Source organism: Magallana gigas, chromosome 2, assembly GCF_963853765.1.
Source record: "Magallana gigas chromosome 2, xbMagGiga1.1, whole genome shotgun sequence".
NCBI classification, from domain to species: domain Eukaryota; kingdom Metazoa; phylum Mollusca; class Bivalvia; order Ostreida; family Ostreidae; genus Magallana; species Magallana gigas.
In genome coordinates, this window is record NC_088854.1 from 35901494 (window position 1) to 35921210 (window position 19717).

At 33.6% G+C, this 19717-nt stretch overlaps 1 protein-coding gene across 7 annotated transcripts in view; it reads right to left on the reverse strand.

Moving 5' to 3' along the window:
• The window catches only part of LOC105341203 (Golgi pH regulator), a 221285-nt gene that overhangs the window by 80235 nt on the left and 121333 nt on the right, over window positions 1-19717 (reverse strand). For all 7 annotated transcript variants that reach the window (XR_004596369.2, XM_034447653.2, XM_034447652.2 and 4 more), the window contains one exon: window positions 5197-5285. Coding sequence is in view for 6 of the 7 variants with exons in the window: in XM_034447653.2 (XP_034303544.1) it covers window positions 5197-5285 (89 nt within the window). In the remaining variant the exon portion in view is untranslated. The remainder of the gene's footprint in view (window positions 1-5196; window positions 5286-19717) is intronic.

The following is a 19717-nucleotide window of genomic DNA, read 5'->3' on the forward strand; positions in this document are numbered from 1 at the left end:
TGCTGAAATGACCAAAATCCTCTCAAAATCTTGTAAAGGCTAAGATAAAGAACAGCTGACGAATAAGGACATTTCTTCAGATACAGGAAACAGTTGTAAATTGCACTAATTTGGATGAATGCTCACAAATATTTTATTCACTATAATTACGGTAATTTCCTGAAACGTAACGTTATACGTAGCAGCGCCTTTTTTTAAAGGGGGTGGGTGGGTGGATGGCAGCCTCATCCAAAAAATCCTTGCAAGCAAAAAGAAAAATAAATCATGAAAATTCTAATCCTTCAGCTCTTTAGCAGTTCAATGGTTTCTTTATTTTCACTTCCATTTATTACATGCGGGGGGGGGGGGGGGGGGGGACAACACCATGTTCTTTTAACATGATAAGCAAATATTTTTAAGCGTAAATTAAAAATAAAATTAAACATTAATTATTTTTTTTTAAGTGGAGGGGCAAATCCATGGTAAGTCGATTTTCTATGTATAAATTGACAAAAATGAAAACATTTTAGCATGGGGGGAGCTCTATGATGAGTCAAGTTTTATATGTAAGTTTAAGAAAAAATGTCTACGGCAAAAAAAAAGGGGGAAATCAATCAATCAATCATAATCACAATCACTTTAAAAGAGGAGATGCAGTGCAATGAATATTTATATATTAAAATCTTTATTATTTAACAACATTGTATCTGAGATTAAACTATTGTTCTACATATAAATAAATAATTATAACAAATCTTATAAACTATGAATAATGAAAATTTACTGAAAAATAGGTATGTTTTATTTTTTGGCATTCAAATTTCAAGTTGTTAATTTTATTTTATTAATTTATTATAATTCATTGTTTGATCACATGCTGTGCTCGCCCCAACGGTCGCACTGTAAAACATATTATTTATTTTGCAGTAAAGGACTGCTGGGGAATGGTCTGAGCGATAGCTATTTTCAAATTTTACACATGGGGTCATTGCTTGTTAAGATTCTGATATTATTGTTTTATTGGATTTTTTCGTCTCCATGTATTTCTTGTTAATTCTGGATTGTTGCTACGGTAAAAATCCTTGAGGTTGAAATTGTCCATTAAATTTTAAACTTCTTTTCTAGAATTTGGATTATTTAAATGTAGGTAATTCATGGTATCTAGATTTTTGTTGAGTACTAAATTAAAGTCACCACCTAATACTAAATGTTGAGTAGAGTAAATATCTTCAATTTTATTTGAAAGCTTCTTATACAATTCTGGAGAGTCCGTATTGGGACCATATATATTCACTAGTATCAAGTTTAGGTTTTTAACTGTTACATCCAGAATAATATAGTTACCATTGTTATCGTTAAACTGATTGTGAACTTTTATTTCACAGTCATTGTTGAGTAGAATGGCTACTCCTCTTGAATTTGATATATAAGAATTAAAAAAAACTGTATAGCCCCATTGAGTCTGGATTAAGTTTTCGTTTGTATTTACAAAGTGTGTATCTTGTATAAAATATATATTATAATTTTTTGCCTTGAGATGGTTAAGAACATCTTTTCTTTTGTTTGTTTCTCCTAAACCTTGACAGTTTACAGTAAGAATCTTTAGTTGATTTTCTTTATCCATAATCAAAAAATAAGACTGAAAATTGGGTTAAACTGCCTCTGTCTGTGGGTGATTTAAAAAATCCAAGTAGTAGAAGAGTTGAGTGAGAAAAAAATAAACAAGAAAATATGCAGTTGCAAATTGCAGTCATGTTGTGATCCAGAGACTATAATTAATAGAGTGAGTGGGTTCTTTTTTTCCGAAAAAAAACCCCCCGATATTAGTTACGATAATCTACTGGAATGGCAAAAACCCAATTAATATCTCTTCTTTTTAGTGCACATATAGTACAGGTGTAAGAAAAACTTGTTGCCGAGTCTTTATTCTAAGTATTATTTTTATCAATAGTTCAAATGAGCTGTCAAGATACATATACTGAGACTTTCCTTAACACGTGTTTATGTAAATAACAAAATATTTCAGAAGAATATTTTAGATGATTAAAATTTTTTACTATGATTAAGACTTGTGCAAAAGTTTTCTTCGAGATGAATGTGGTGATAGGGGCTTGGGTATGCGATAGCATTGCAAATTTACCCCCCCCCCCCCCCCCCTAAAAGTAGATCATTGAAAAACTGTAGTAATATAAACTTAAAAAAATAATGAAAAGCACGAGCAAATAAGGGCCAATAAGGCACTTACTTCTATACAAATTACATAAAAAGAGGGCTTACCACTAGACTAGGCACTTTGTCGTGAGCCAAACATGTAAACCGGAAGTAGTATCTGCGAACTAATTTCAAAATTGGGTTGACAAGTGCAGAAAAAAATCCGGAAAAAGAGCGCACTTTTTGTGCCAATTCAGTTGTACAAAGTTGGTGATAAAAAGAAAATATAAAGGGGGATAAAACCCCAAAGACAAAATCAAAAGAAAAAGATCAATGTGCATCATTTTGATTAATAGTCCATAATGAATTTAACCACATGGAACCATATTAATATTATGATAGTATACTGTATTGTAAAAGGTATGAGACATATTTTATAAATATTGAGTAAAATAAGAACGACGTCTACAGATTGTATATAGTCATGTACGTAATGTTCCACGGAAGTGATTAAACATCAGTGTTAAAAGAGTTTAATCTTTTAAAGATAATTTTTTTAATGCACTTGCGCCGGTGTCTTTCATATGAGTGAACCCTCTCACGCCTATTTTGGATCCAAACCATCGCGACACCACGACTAAAGCATTTTGTGTCCCATTATCACACATGGTGCGTAGCAGTGCTCTTCAAGCCCCGTGTTCGCCGTCGTCGTCAGATTCCTCGTGTTGTATCCCATCTTTGCTTACAAAGCAATTTGCAATCACGTTATGGCTAGCGCTGGATATAGTAGGGATTCGCATTATTTCTACGAGTGATTCTCTGACTTTCTTGAATGAGTCTACGGTCGTTGCGTGTGAGGCGAACCGGTTCCCATTGTCTTCCATGTGGTTACCTGCGCTGATGGAGAGCTTCACTGTGTCACCTGAGATGACCTCGTTTGCCGTAGGGCGCGTACCATTTTATCCCTGTAGACGTTCCCGCTTTTGGTAAAAATGAGTTTGTCCCCCTTCAGCCGGGTTTCAATATTCTAATCGGCATATGATTTTTGCACTTCCAAAAGCTTTCTCCTTTGCTCAATGAGTTCCTCTGGTTGATGACTCGAGATTCTGATAGGTGACCGTTTATCTTTTAACACCTTGATCCTGCCCATGATCAGGTCTTTGTCGTTCTTACTATTTAACTGTACACACACAGGCCTTGGGTGTTTTCTGTTTGGATAAATCCCTCCCATTCTGAATGCACTTGTGATCTGAAGTTTGGCAACAATTTCGTTTTGGAGATCTAAATCAAGAATAAACAAATTTCTAACAATTTTCGCTAGACCTATTTAGTCAGATTTTTCCGTGCATTTTTCATTTATACCATTGATAATGATATTGTTTTCTAATGATCGAGTCTTCAGATCTAAAATTTGTTTCTCTTGTGTGTTGATTTTGAACTCTAGTTTTGAGATGTAGTCTTTCAAACAACATATTTCTCTAGTCATTTTGTCTTGTGAGTCTTTTAATTCAGTTATTGAATAGATAGTTTCGTTTGCTTGCTCTTGGACTTGTTCTAGACGTTCTTGGACCCCGCTTTTCCCCTGTAGTTCTTTTATTATTTCGTCCATATGCCGCCCTTGACTATCTAAACGGAACATGATGCTTGCTAGTGTACTCTGAATACTTGAAATGCCCTGCATAATTTCTCGCAACTGGAAGCCTTTCACCCCGGAGTTTTTATCTATCTCATTATATTGAGTGTCTTCCATTTCGTTCAGGGGTCTTTTTTTGGGGTTTATATTAACCTTTTGTTTACAAAAAGACAGTGCATTTATCAGGGAGAATGTTAACAACAGTTGAGTATCGCTCACCTTCACCTAGTGTCCGTCCTTTGTTTCCAATATTTTTCGATTTCCAAAGCAAGTTGCACACCACAATTCACAGTTATCATTCCAATTTTGAATATTGAATATTCACATACTAAATATTAGTTTTCAACTGTCTCACATACTTTTTACAAAAGGTTTTTTTGGAAAAATTCATCCCACCGAAAAACTCCCAACTTACATCTCGAGCATGCGCACGGTCTAGAATTATGACCTCTGGCAATCATCTGTGAAAAAATGGTCAAAATCGGCCGATTAGTTTCTGAGAAATCGCGTGCACAAAATTCGTGGAAAATTTTTTTTTTAATAAGAAACAGAACGAACACAATAAGGTCTTCCGTTGGAAACGGGAGACCTTAATAATAATAAGAAACAGTACGAAAACAATAAAGTCTTCCATTGGAAACGGGAGACCTTAAAAATAAGAAACAGTACGAAAACAATAAGATCTTCCGTTGGAAACGGAAGACCTTAATAAACAGTACGAAAACAATGAGGTCTTCCATTGGAAAAGGGAGACCTTTAAAATAAAACAGAACAAAAATAATAGGTCTTTTCGACCGAAAGTCAAAAAGCCCTAATAAGCCTTGTAGTTTTTAAGAAGAAGTGAAAATGTAAAATTGTTAACGCACGACGGAAGACGCACGTCGCACAACAGGTGAAAACGGATAGCAATAGGTCACCTTAGTTTACTCAAGTGACCTAGAAATAACTAGATGCAATCTGATTGCGAACAATGAGAGATCTTCTGTTTGAATGCACCTTAGAGCCATATTTGCCCATCCCTAACATCTGAACCCTAGTTCCATGGGCCATCAATTTAACAATTTTGGTAGAGGGTTTCATGGGCATCATAACCATACATTTAGTTTGTTCCCCATGTGTGGGAGTAAAGCAGATTTCTGAAAATTTGCCCATATTTTGCATATTTGGCCCCGCCTATGAGGCCTAAGTGTGATAAAGCCATAAATTTCAAAATTTAGATTCCTCTTACCATAAAGATGCTTCACACCAAAAATCATGATAACTGGCCTTAGTTCCAGTTATCAAGAAGTTAAAAATGTAATACACAATGCATGATGCACGACGAAGGACAAAGACCAATTGCAATACATCACCTGAATGACTCAGGTGACCTAAAAATCTTATGACAAATATTGTGCACTTTTGAAGACAACTAAGAGAAAAGTAATATTTACCTGTGCATTATGGAGATCTACAGACTCCAAAAACAATTGTTTTGCTAGCTCTTCATAGGCTTCAGTTTCTTGCTTCAACATTGACATATCTTTTTCAGTTGTTAAAAGAATCATACATCACATGTTCAAATGATTTCAGTACTTTTTCTCACAATTAAGACATAAACAACGTGTGGAAAAAATGACTCACTCAGGCATTTAGACAATTTCATTATTAAACGAGAACTTTTTTTTGTCTTCAACAAAAAGTAAGGGCTTTTCGACAGCCCCTTTTTCCTTTTTTATTAAAAAAAAATCAGAAAATCCACAGGATGAATGACCATCTTTAAGTTCTCCTTAGAGATAGCTTAAAGGTAGCTTAAAGACGATCTATAAGCCACCTTTAAGCTATATGTGTTGCTTTAAGACAGCTTAAAGAAAGCGTAAAGATGGCTTAAAGGCAGCTTAAAGAATATCTTTAAGCCACCTTTAAGGACAACTTATAGGTCCTTAATGTCCAAACTTCTTTAAGCCACCTTTAAGCTATCTTTAAGCCACCTTTAAGCCATTAAAATATCTTTTAATTCAATATTGTGCTTAATTTACCAACAAAATATATAAACTATATGATAATGATAGAAAAGGTATTAAAAATGGTTTTTGTTCTAGAAAATAAAATGAAAAAAAATAATAATCAAAACGCCCAAGACGAGAATTGAACCCGGGACCCCTTCATTTACCATCATCACCTCACTTCCTCTGCGCCACGGCAACTTACATATTTTCTGTGGTTTTTATATCCTATATATTAGTGGATATTGAATCAACGTATTCAATGTGTATTTTTTACTTGAAAAGATTTTGACTTCCATTCAAATTGTAACAATCAATTATATCTAATTTATAAATTACATGCATGCATATATTTAGAATGAAATACGGAAAAAATATATTATACCTTAATGGAAACAGTTAGGCTTACTAGTAGGCCTACTTAGTAAATTAATTTAAACGAGTAGATAAACGTTCATCTAATTCATAGCTAAATGAAATGCAAGGAAGAAGATGAAATCATTTCTTTTATTAAATGCATTGAAACTATTAGGGTATTAGTTCTACGCAATTTTCCCGGTTTTCATGATTACGGCGCCGTTCCTGTATGTTTAAATATTTAATTGTACACAAGATTTTTAGACTATCAATTCTATAACAAACAATATTACCAATTACGGGTGACGTATTAACTGCATGTGGCAATTGCAAATGATGTATACATATACTTGTACATACAATTGTATGATGAACCAGGCCGGGTATGCGACATATTTACTATTATACATATATTTAAACAATTTACCCCAATTTATGATCACTGGTACAGTAATTAATTAGCCTCTAGATTTTACTCTTACATACATGTATCTTTAATTTGTAGACATAACATTTTTAAAACCCAGAGTTAAGAAATAATACTTTGAAAATGAATTACAAATGTAAATAAACTCTTATCGTATACACGTACATACTAAGATTTCAACGCCTTTAGAAACCCTAACGTGCACCTGGGCATACGACACACCTGTTGTGTATATCTTGTATATTCTGTGTTAGTTCCAGGGGATTTCTTAAGTTGGACAAACAATAGACTCTAATTAGATAATTATACACAAACATGCATCTGGGCACACGACACAACTGTTGTGCATATCTTGTATATTCTGTGTTAGTTCCAGGGTTTTCTTAAGTTGGACAAACAACAGACTCTAATTAGATATACACAAACGAACAAAACTAGACAAACAAAGCAGTAATATCCTGCCCGATATAACAAGGGCAGTTGAGAGTCTTTTCATCTTTAACATATATCTGGCAGATCTAGAATTAGACCTAGAAGAAATAATTAAAATTGAAAAAAATACATACCTTAAACCGATTATTAAATTAAATCATGCATTTTTGGTTCATTATCTTTATTTTGTTTAATAACTGGATTAGCTGCAGGACTGTAGCCCCCGGTCTGAAAAAATTCGGAAGGACGACCTGGGAGCTACAGTGCCTCCCATATTAAAAAAACTGCAATTTACGGCGCACAAAAAATTGCACTAGTTTTGGACTTATTAACCTTATTTTCACACCAAATCTTTAAAAATAATTAGTACCATTAAATTCTTCAGCATATTTGCTACTGATATCGTCACTTTACTTGCCTCAGAGTTTCTCTTAAACATGATAACCGACCTCAGAAAATGAAGTATGTTAATTTACGTCGAAATCGAGAGTCGCCATTTTTAAATGTAAACAAACTTGCATCACTTTAATTTACAGGGCTGGTGATGGTGTTTAAAAGACTATCAGAAGCAAGTGAAGTGACGATATCTGTTGTAAAATGTCCGAGGAATTTTTTTGGATCAAATATTTGTACAGAATGTGTTCGTAAATGAGATTAATCAGTCCAAAACTAGCGCATTTTTTGTGCGCAGTAAATTGCAGTTTTTTACTATGGGATGCACTGTAGCTCCCAGGTCGTCCATCCAAATTTTTTCAGACCGGAGCTACAGTCCTGCAGCTATAACCGGATGAACTGAGAGAGAGAGAGAGAGGGAGAGAGAGATTTCACCGATTAATTTATAATAGGAAACAGACATAATTAAATATAATTTCATGCCCAAATTTAGTTACAGAGACTGCGCTCACCCCCACAATATTTTTGAATAATTTTGAAACCAAAAGAAAAAAAATTATAAAGAATTTTATAACACCAATCTGTGTCCATCAGAGCACTGTTGATGATAGCGATCTGTGTTAAATGGAGCGACAATTAAAACCGCCTGGAAGACCGCCCTCTTTGGAAATTATATCATCACTCGGATCACCCCTTTCCATCCCTATAAAAGACCTTTTGCATTTAATATATGTTTTTATTGTTCAGTTTGATCAAACTTGACTTAAAGGGAACTTAAAGATGGTTTAAAGACAACTTAAAGGGAGTGTAAATGCCACTTAAAGATGCTTAAAGTTGGCTTAAAAATGGCTTAAAGGTGACTTAAAGAAGTTTAGACATTAAGGACCTATAAGCTCAGCTTCAAGGTGACTTCAAGGTGGCTTAAAGATTGTATATCCTTTAAGCCACCTTTACGCCACCTTTACGCCCCCTTTAAGGACTTGCTTAAAGATTGTTTTTCGCCCTGTGATCACTTCTTATATATTTCCCATTTTTTTCAACGCCTAAGTTTTGCCTATTGCCTTAAAAAACTTTAGAGTAGTGCAATGTCAAAAGAATGATAACTCCAGATTTTTAAAAGTTGCTACACTTTTACAGGTAATTTCTATTGGAATATAAAAGTAAGTATTCATTTCTTGGTCACAAAACTTTGTACGCCGAGAGTATTTATATGCTTTACATTCTTACGGCAAAGTCTTTTTTAAAAGTCTTAATTGATCTTTAGGCCTTTAAAAAAAACCCTATAAGGACTCTAAAAGTGGCCCCTCGGACCATAATTTTGTACTCTTTATTGCAAACAATAGACCAAAAAGATTTTAAAAATCGGAAGAAAAATAAACAAGAGGCCCAATGGGCCACATCGCTCACCTGAACAACACTGGCTTTATATGGACGTTCAAAGGATACTGTGCCATGTGGCCCCTCAGTAGATTAGTCAAAAATGAATATTCGAATTTTAGACTTATTTTTATATATACTTAATCTTTGACATATTTACCTTTATGGAATACCATTTTTATCGGAAATAAGATCATTTGCAATATCTATACTACTATATTAAAATAATAGACTTTAATACCGAGAAATCGGAAGAGAACTGTCTTTTGTTTTCTATATTTAAAACATAATGGGTACTTGAAGATTACCTATTTGTATTCATTTTTTCTAAATCAAGCTTTGCTAATTAATAATCAATGAAAATTCCTTTAAAAATTCCGGAACTTAACTGGATTTTTTGGATTTTACAATCTTGCGCACGCGCATTACATTCACGCTAAATCACGGGAGGCTAAGTTTACTTTTCCACAATATCACATTTGCATGGATAAACTCAGAAACAATAATACAAATACGTGTAAATTTTCATTCAAAATTTGCTATCTATTCTGTTCGAATTCATCAAAGAAAATACAAGAGATAACTCTCAGTGCATTTAATATGAAAAATCGTGAGAGTTCCGAAAGTCAATATGGATTGTAAATTTGAAGCGAGTAAAAAATTGGTGAAAAAGTGTTGAATTCTTCCTTAACATTAATTAAATTTTTAGATGAAAGGTATTTACAGCCTCCAAATGGTTTGTTATGAATAATTTGACTGTCATTTTCAATGCAGCTTCATTAATTTACTCCAAAATCGTTTCGGAGCGATTCTGCAATTTTTTGCTACATTACGGGTATATGAGAGGCATTTTAACTGTGGTGAAGGCCTGTCCCGAGACACAGATTATTCAAACTATGCAGAGTGTAGTGAAATTAATAGCATTATTATAGGCTTAACAGCTGCTTAAAGCTTGATTATGTAAATGTCAACAATACGGTGTGTCGATGTATCAATTTCGTGAATGTCCGATCGCGATATCATATGCAAAATGTCAACTTGTGCACGCACGGGTCAAAGTATAGTAAATAACTAAATTTTCATTTGGTGTTCACTGTTAATTTCCAGTTCCCTTTATTGTAGCGCCCCCCCATCACTTTATAAAACGAGTAAAATACATGAGAGCATAAAGGTACATTTTCTCCCACCACTACTTACTAGTCATTGTATTTATTTTTAAAGAATCCTATATGTGAAAGAAGAAAATTGTACCTCAATGCACCAGAAAGAAAGATTCCTAAAATTAAAAACATTGAAAAATTTAATTGGCCTTCCCCATTATAAACGATTGTCGTTTACCAGGCATGAATTCATTTCGTATGGCGTTTCATATCTAAACTCACTTGACTGATGAATAAACTTAACTGAAAAATGTTGTCACACGTTAAAGAGCTATAATTCAAATTAATGTATTGGCAGGCATGTCGCTCTATTGTACCATTTATTTTCAGCTTTATTGCAAAATGACAAATGTCCACAAACAAAGATGATTTTTCGTTGCAATATTTTTTTAAGAACACCGATAATGTTGTTATCCTCATAAAAATAATGTTTCAGGACTATGGAAACTGTATAAAAGACGTCGTTTTCATTTACTTGTGTTCGAAAAACTATCAAAATTTTTTGTAGATTTCATGCAATTCATTGTTGAAAGAGGGGCATCAGAAAGTAGTTACAGTATGTCATCCTTTTAGCAAAACATTTCTATTGGTCAACCAAAATTTCAGCGTTAATCGTAGAATTATAAGCAAGATACATAGCTTGGTTTGTGTCATGTTTTTGTTCACATGAGTGTATTACATTTAACTTAGGATTTTTAAACTTGGTATTTCCTATTCAGCATATAAACTAAAGCATGACCTCTGCTTTGTGTACAAACATACAGTAGCATTGCACGCAAAGCTCTGTCTCTTGCTGATGCCCCGATGCTTGACTCCCATGTTAGTAAATAGAAATGTAAACAATTAAAACAGAGAAAAATGCACTAAATCAAAGAAAAAACTCAATCTATTTTCAATCATATATATATTTATATGTTTCTAGCAGCGAGAATAATCTTCGTTTAGATTGGAATTGCCGAGCATCTTAATAAAACATGTTGCATTAATCAACCATTACGTACAGATCGTCAGCTGATCGTACCAAATTACATGTACCAACATAATGAATAGAGCTCTCTAGTATTCTGTAATATGTTGTCAGTGCATCAGATTTAGCGAAGGTATATGTAAACAATCAGCTGTCTGATTTACACATGAAAATTTTAAATTCTAAAATAAAGACGATGGTTCCTCTCAAGTTGAAATATAAAGAAACTAAACATGCTATAAACGAAAATCAAAACAAGCTAAACTCACCGTCACAAATGAAAATGTCAACGCATTGAAATATTTAACTACAATTTACTTCACATAAACGGCACAAATATATTTTGGATGTTTCAAACATTCCCTTTGCACATAAACTGTTGCACAACAACTAAATTAACGAGGCCAAGTACAGAACGAGTACGCATGCTTTCGTGCAGCGTTTCATTGGTATTATGATGTCATCTTTTTGCTTTGTTGACGCCATGGCGTGATAGTTTCAATTGCAGATATTCAGCGAAAATTTGTTGAAAAAAGCTCGTTTGATGCGTAAAATTGATTTTATAATATTGTGGAATAAACATAAATGTATCGAAGTTTAAGCTATATTTGGGCTCGGGTCTAAAACGTGAAGAGGGTTCAGCAAGCCTAGCCCTCTCACGTTTTCTTAACCCACCTAAATATAGCTTAATTCATATATTTAAAGACAGTAACCATGTATTTTATATTAATGATCCTTAATATGTGATGTTATATATTTGTTTATTACTTAAATATGTTTGAATGTTTTGATAATACTATAAAGATCACCATTTTCATCTTTGGCAAATAAAAAATAGCCATTATCTAACAAACTTGGAAATTGGGCATACAAAAAACAACTTTGATAAGACCCCTGGAACAAACGTGGAGGTAAAAGGTTTTTTTTATTTGACCATTTGATGCCTTAAAGCAATAACTTCAATGTGTAAAATAGAAAAAGAAATCCATAGGGCAGAAGTTTAAAAAAAAAATATAAATCAAAGGCCGGAACGGCCACAAAGGCGTCGAGCTGACATTTTATAAAATGATATCAATAATTTGAATTTTTGTACTAATAGTCATATATCAAATAATACATATTAGAATAAAAAAAAGTAAATAATTTATGTTTTGCGTTCTTAAAAAAACAAAAATCACTATATTTCCATATATAATAGGTTGTGATGCGTTTATAATACAATAACTCATCATAGTTACAAAAATCAAAGAAATTTCAAAGTTAAAATTTTTTTTTATTTTCTTTCTGCTTTAAACAGTCTTTGAACAATTTTCAAGGTGAATACATTGATTACAGTGTGTCTCTAATTATAATAATAAAACATACTTTTATTTATTTCAATTCCCGTTTGAAACAAGATTACCTATGGTATGGTTGTTTATTTTGCTCGACCAAACCGACTGCATTATCGTGTTTATTTATTGCAACAAAATCACTAGATACGTTTATCGCTTACATTTATTTTGGAGGCCGTGCCCGATAACAAATAAATTTACATATCAAATTTTATTTCTATCGGGCACGGTCTCCAGTTATAATGTAATCGATAAACTAAAATAATATTTAGTAATGTTTACACCTTTTGTATTCATCCGCCATTCTTGAATAGGCAAATTTATACTTATGCAAAGAGTTATCAATAACCAGGGAGGCAAGGTTGGAATTTTTGTACACAATGTAGTTGAATAAATGGAATAAAAATCTTGTAATACGTTTAATATTATAAGGAACTTATTTTTTTGTGCGCATTTAAAAGGCGGTGCAGTGCATGAATTTTTGGACGATTGCCAATCCAGACGATCGCTAGAAGGCTGCCGAGCATTAGCTCGACGCCTTAAAAATGTGCAAAATTGATACATTTCAAGCAAAATCGCATAGAGTCCTATGTTAAAAATTAAACAAGAGCCCCATGGGGCCACATCGCTCACCTGAGCAACAATGGGCGTTCAAAAGATATTGTGCCATATGGCCCTCGGTAGAATAACAAAAAAATAAATATTGTAAAGTATTCGAATTTTATACTTATTTTTGCATACACATAATATTTGACATTGTACCTTCATAAAATACTGTTTTTACACAGAATAAGAAAATCCTACGCAAGATATAAAACTAAATATTTGGTAGGGATACACTGTTATATAACCTCTAATTCCCTGTATTTTCATTCTGCCCCCCTCCCCCACTTAATAAAGTGATCAAATATATGAGAGCATATAAGTACATTTTCTTCCTCAACTACTTACTAGTTATTGTATTTTTTTTTAAATATAATAGTTATTGTATTTTATCAAAAAAATCCTACATGTATATATGTGAAGAAGAAATTGCACCTCAATGCGCTCAATTTCTCAAATTAAAAATATTCAACAATTTAATTTGTCTTCTCCATTATAATTAAATGACTGTTGTTTACCTCGCGTAAACTCGTGACTTTTATAACTTTACTCTAGTGCTGAAACGAATACCATAAATCAGTATTCGAATATTCGTGAGTACTATTCGATTCGTATTCGAATATTCGTAGACGTCATAGACAATGTATTAAGCATATATGATAGTTTGTATTACGATGTGGGTGTATGTGTAGACTGCTTAAACATGTCAGTTCGAAGTCGACACTTAATGCATTAGTATCCATTGAATTGGGTGCGCATTTAATTTTTAAGCAAATAATAATATACTGATTTTTAAAAATTTCCATCAACTACAATCAAAAGATTTATTACTTCTTTAATAATATACTGCAGTCCTGACTCCTGGATGAGACCGATACGTAACTTCGTAAGTCAGTCCAAATATTTCCGCCATGTTTGATATAGTATTAAACAGAAAACTGATAACGCTCATAACTCCGGAAATGTTCTGTTTATTTAAAAAAAAAATTATATCGAGGTATCTTTTAGAAAAAACTTTCGATATACCTTTCGATATTAACTCTCCGTAGCTCACACTCGTTCAAACAGTTAAGCAATTTTTTCCTCAGCGTCTGACATGACATGAATTGAAAAATCCAGAATGTTTGTCTCCGTTCGATGTAAACCCTGGCTTTACTTTCAAGGTAAACAAGCATGGCGAAAGTGTCTATACTGGGTTAAGTAATAGACTCTACCAAGCATGGCAGTCAAAGATGGCTTTATATTTACTTTCGTTCCGAGTAAAATGAAATAACACGATGCTGCATAGTTTACAGTGCTTGATATGGGTGTTTAACATGTGATCGAATATTCGAATGCTATATATACATTCGAATATTAGAAATTTACTATTCATTCGCGAATATTCGAACATTCGTATCAGCACTACTTTACTCACACTTGATTGATGAATACACTGGAATGAAAAATGTTGTCATGTGACATGTTTAAGGTAGTCCTATACTCTGCACTAAATTGGCTCAATCATTAAAAGCTTAGCTTTAAATGATAAATATACATTCTAGCAATACATATACAAAAGAAAATGTATGTATGTTTACATGCTAGTTTGTTTGTTATCACCTCTCAGACGGGTGTACCCCCGTGCAAAAATTGTTGACAATTATGAAATTTGCCACACATCCGTTTTTTCTTAAAATAATTACCAATTTTGGGAAAATTACAACTGAACATACAAAATAGAGTATAAATATTTATTTAAGCCATATCTCATAAATAATTTTGCGCAAACTTTTGTAATAAGTATGTACGCTTTATGGACCTGATGTATCAAAATAGAATACAAACAAGAGGCCCAGGGGCCACATCGCTTCCCTGAGCAACAATTGCCTTAATTCTGATCAAATTAGCATTACAGTTTCAAAATATCTTGACAACTAAGTACAGTAGATCTTGCTTAAAAAAAATTGAAAATCTGCCAATTTTTATCCACCTCTTTCTTTTGGTAAATACCAAGCCCCTTTTGTTGTTGTACCTGTAAGAAGATTTTTCTCTATTCCTATATACCCCCCCCCCCCCCCATTTTGTGGCCCCACATTTCTCTAGGGTATCATGGTTTCATCAAACTTATATTTGCATAACCTGTGCATTCACACTAAGTACTGAGTTTTGGACCGAAAAACTTTCCCAGAATATTTTTAAAGATTTTCTCTATATATTCCTATGTAAAAATTCAAACCGCCATCACGGACCCGCCCTAACACTAGGGACTGTGATTTTAAATTTACAATACCCGAGGATGCCTCTACACAAGTTAAAGCTTTTCTGGCCAAATGGTCTTTAAAAAGAAGATTTTTAAAGATTTTCTCTATATATTCCTACGTAAAAATTCATCCCCCACTGTGGCCTCACCATACCACTGGACTATTATTTCAAAAAACTTGAATCTATACAATTTGGAAATGCTTCCGCTCAGATTTGGGCTTTCCTGGCCTAATAGTTTTGAGAAGAAGATTTTTTAGAGATTTTCTCTATGTATAAAAATGTATCCCCCATTGTGGCCCCGCCCTACCCCCAGGGACCATGATTTGAACAAACTTGAATCTACATTATCTGAGGATGGTTACCTGCCAATTTGAGCTTTCTTGGTCAAATAGTTTTTGAGAAGAAGATTTTTAAAGATTTTCTCTATATATTCCTATGTAAAACTTGATCCCCCAATTGTGGCCCCACCCTACCCCCAGGGACCATGATTTGAACAAGCTTGAATCTACAATACCTGAGGATGCTTCCATTCAAATTTGAGCTTTCCTGGCCTAACAGTTTTTGAGAAGAAGATTTTCTCTATATTATATATTCCCATGTAAAACTTGATCCCCCCATTTTGGCCCCACCCTACCCCTGGGGACCATGATTTGAACAAACTTGAATCTACACTATCTGAGGATGCTTCCCTTATAATTTGAGCTTTCCTGGCCTAATAGTTTTTGAGAAGAAGATTTTTAAAGATTTTCTCTATATATTCCTATTTAAAACTTCATCCCCCTATTGTGGCCCCACCCTACCCCTGGGGACCATGATTTGAACAAACTTGAATCTACACTATCTGAGGATGCTTCCACTCAAATTTGAGCTTTCCTGGCCTAATAATTTTTGAGAAGAAGATTTTTAAAGATTTTCTCTATATATTTCTATGTAAAACTTGATCCCCAAATTGTGGCCCCACCCTACCCCCGGGGACCATGATTTGAACAAATTTGAAACTACACTACCTGTGGATGCTCCCATTTTAATTTGAGCTTTTCTGGCCCAATAGTTTTTGAGAAGATTTTTAAAGATTTTCTCTATATATTCCTATGTAAAACTTGATCCCCTTCTTGTGGCCCCTCCCTACCCCCGGGGACCATGATTTGAACAAATTTGAATCTACACTACCTGAGGATGCCTCCACACAAGTTTTAGCTTTTCAGGCCAACTAGCTTTTGAGAAGAAGATTTTTGAAACATTCCAACAAATTTTCAATAATTCTCAATTATCTCCCCTTTAAAGAGGGCCTGGCCCTTCATTTGAACAAACTTGAATCCCCTTCACCTAGTGGTGCTTTGTGCCAAATTTGGTTGAAATCTGCCCAGTGGTTCTTGAGAAGAAGATGAAAATGTGAAAAGTTAACGACGACAACGACAACGACGACGACAACGACAACGACAGACATCGGACAAATTGTGATCAGAAAAGCTCACTTGAGCCGCCTTTGGCTCAGGTGAGCTAAAAATGCAATGCTAGTATCGCGTTTGGTAATTTTTTTACTATTTTATGGACTCAAACTTAAATTCATGGTGTTAATTCTATAGATTGACATCTTAGAAAAAAGATTTGGTAAAATAAATTATATGTTGATGGATTACTTTTCACGCTATAAGCTCTAAACCAAGTAGACCCTGACGAAAAAATCCGTAAAAATCACATTCTGCTACAGTTTTCTGCCTAGATCTGTCAACAATGTTAGATATCATTTAATCATTAATTAATTGACGATTGATTAAATTCGAAATAGCTTCTGTCTCTAAATTTAAACAGGTTTTAGTAAAAGAAAAAGAAAAATTCGAGGGGGGGGGGGGGGGGTGGGGGTGGCGTCAAAACAAAGGAGATATAAGCATACCTGAGATCCTGGTTCATCAAAAACTTCGTTTTTCATTTTACTTTAACAGAATCGAGTTTCTCAACATTAATCATTTCTATCTCTCATAGAATACATATATTACCGTTCTAATTGCTTATTATTGCCATTGTTTACAACAGCGATGTAGACCAAAATCAATACCGGGTATCAAACACGCTTTGTAAAAGTCGAACCTGTAAAATCCGTATTATGACGTAGTGCGATGCTATAAAAATCAATGTTACCATATTGACAGGCACATCACTCTAATTTACTATGGCCCACCCGTTATTTTCATTTTTATTCAAAAATAACAAATGGCTACAAACCAGGATAATTTTCCGCTATCATATTTTCTTAGGAATAGCGATAATTCTTTTATCCCCGCAACAGAAATGTGTCAGAACTATGGAAACTGTTTTAACGATGTCGTTTTTATTTACTCACATTTCACATTATTCATTGTATAAAGAGTAGTTATATACAGCATATCATTCTTTAATTTTTTTGTGTACAAGTATTTAACATACTCTAATTCATATAGAATTTCTAATGATCACAGGATCTCCGTAATGGTGCAAAATTAAGTTTTTAATGCGGCTGACTTCGGTCTGAAAAGATCGATTTTATATTTGTCCTCCTTGAGATAAAATGATTTTTTAATTCAGGTTGAACAAATTAATCGTATATAAATCAAAACCAGATAAAACACATCAGCATGTTTACCAGTCGCCTTTTTCAGCATACATGACAGTTCTCGCGTGATTTTATGGGATGTACGCTTGGAGTTTTGATGGGCTTGATAACGTAAATGTCAGTGTAAATAATTGATCTTACCTCGTTATATCACTAAAGCATCATTTAAGGAAATGGTATATAATGGAAAATTCATATTTACCACATTAATTATGTTTATAATAGGGGAATTCCTATATTCAGTTCAAGATCCGCTCCTGAATTCTCATTGGCTGTCCCAAAATAAAACCGGTCAAGGTCAGTAGACATGGCGGACAAATTCAACTTTCGTTGTTGACATACAAGAAAAGTAACCGATATATGGACTATACTTGATAATTTTGGATTAATTTATGCCATAGACATCTACAACGTTTGAGTTCAGGTAAGAAATGCAAATGTTATTGTCATTTATAAACGATTTGAGACGAAATCGTTGCGGGAGTGAATCACTCCCGCACTTGCACCATTACGGAGATCCTATGGAGTTGTAGCCCTCTCCCAAAAAAATAAAAAATAAAAATCGGGAGAGGGCTACATTATTGCAGCTAGTCAATTCCAATTACGCATTATTTTGCATCAATATTTACAGCGAATACAAATATACTGGTCAGTAAATATCTTGAAACTTTAATGAGATTGGGAGAATAATAACTGTCAATCTTTTGTTTTGTCCTGGCCCGGTCATGCCTAACCATTTTACCAAGACTCATGGATGCTATAAATTGCTTGAAACACGCCTTTTCTTTCTTATTATTTTCGTAATAACTCAGTTTTGAAACAGAATAAGCCCATAATTTTTGCAATTTATATTTTCCTTCCCATAAGGATTATTCATGCTAAATCACGTTGAATTTGACTCAGTAGTTCTTGAGAAGAAGATTTTTTAAAATGCACCCCCTTTTTTCTTTTTTTACAGTTTTGAGGTTTTCTCCGCTTTCAATGAAAATTTTTCTTTCAATTCTGCAATTTATATTCATCTTTCCATAAGAATGCTTTGAGCCAAATTTGGTTGAATTTGGTTAAGTGGTTTTAGAGAAGAAGTTCAAAATGTGAAAAGTTTACAGACAGACAGACGGACGATGGTCAAAATGTGATCAGAATAGCTCACTTGAGCTTTCATCTCAGGTGAGCTAAAAATTTTGAGATGACCCCTTAAACAAACGGTGTGGTAAATGTCTTATTTTTTTATTTTAAAATAATAATTATATCAGTAGAAATTCATGTAAAAAATTTCATTCAAAAATCTAGGGCAGAAAAAATTAGACCCGGCCTCCTTAAATTCATCTCCAATCAACTTCAAGATGGCTGCTTCTAACCTCTAAACTGGTTTTCGATATATGATATATTGAGCCCGAAGTTAAACTGATTGACCCCTATTCTCTCAGTCTAATTATTATTTTTGTAAATTACTCAAATTTGAAACAGAATTAGCCCTGAATTTTTGCAATTAATATTTTCCTTCCCATAAGGATGATTTATGCTAAATTACGTTGTATTTGACTCAGTAGTTCTTGAGAAGAAGATTTTTTAAAATGCACCCCCTTTTTCTACAGTTTCGAGGATTTCTCTGCTTTGAATTAAGATCGGTCTTTCATTTCTGCAATTTATATTTGCCTTCCCATAAGGATGCTTTGTTCCAAATTTGGTTGAAACTGGCCAAGCGGTTTTTGTTAAAAGTTAAATGTTAAAAGTTTACAGACAGATGGACGGACAGACGGATGGACAGACTGATGACGGACAAAATGTGATCAGAATTGCTCACTTGAGCTTTCAGCTCAGGTGAACTAAAAAGTAACAGCAAAAGGGCTGTTTTGAATGTTGACCCCTGCATATCCCTAGTTTTTTTTAATTATGTACCTGGTCTGTGCATTGTGTGTGTCATTATACTATTGAAATATTGTAATGTTTACTTTTTGAGAAAACGAACGACAATTTAACATTGAAACTCCCATAGACGATTTTCATCAACTCATAAAACCGGAAGTACTCCATATTTTTTGTTGAGAGTTAGAATATATTTAACTACTCCTACGTTTACATTAT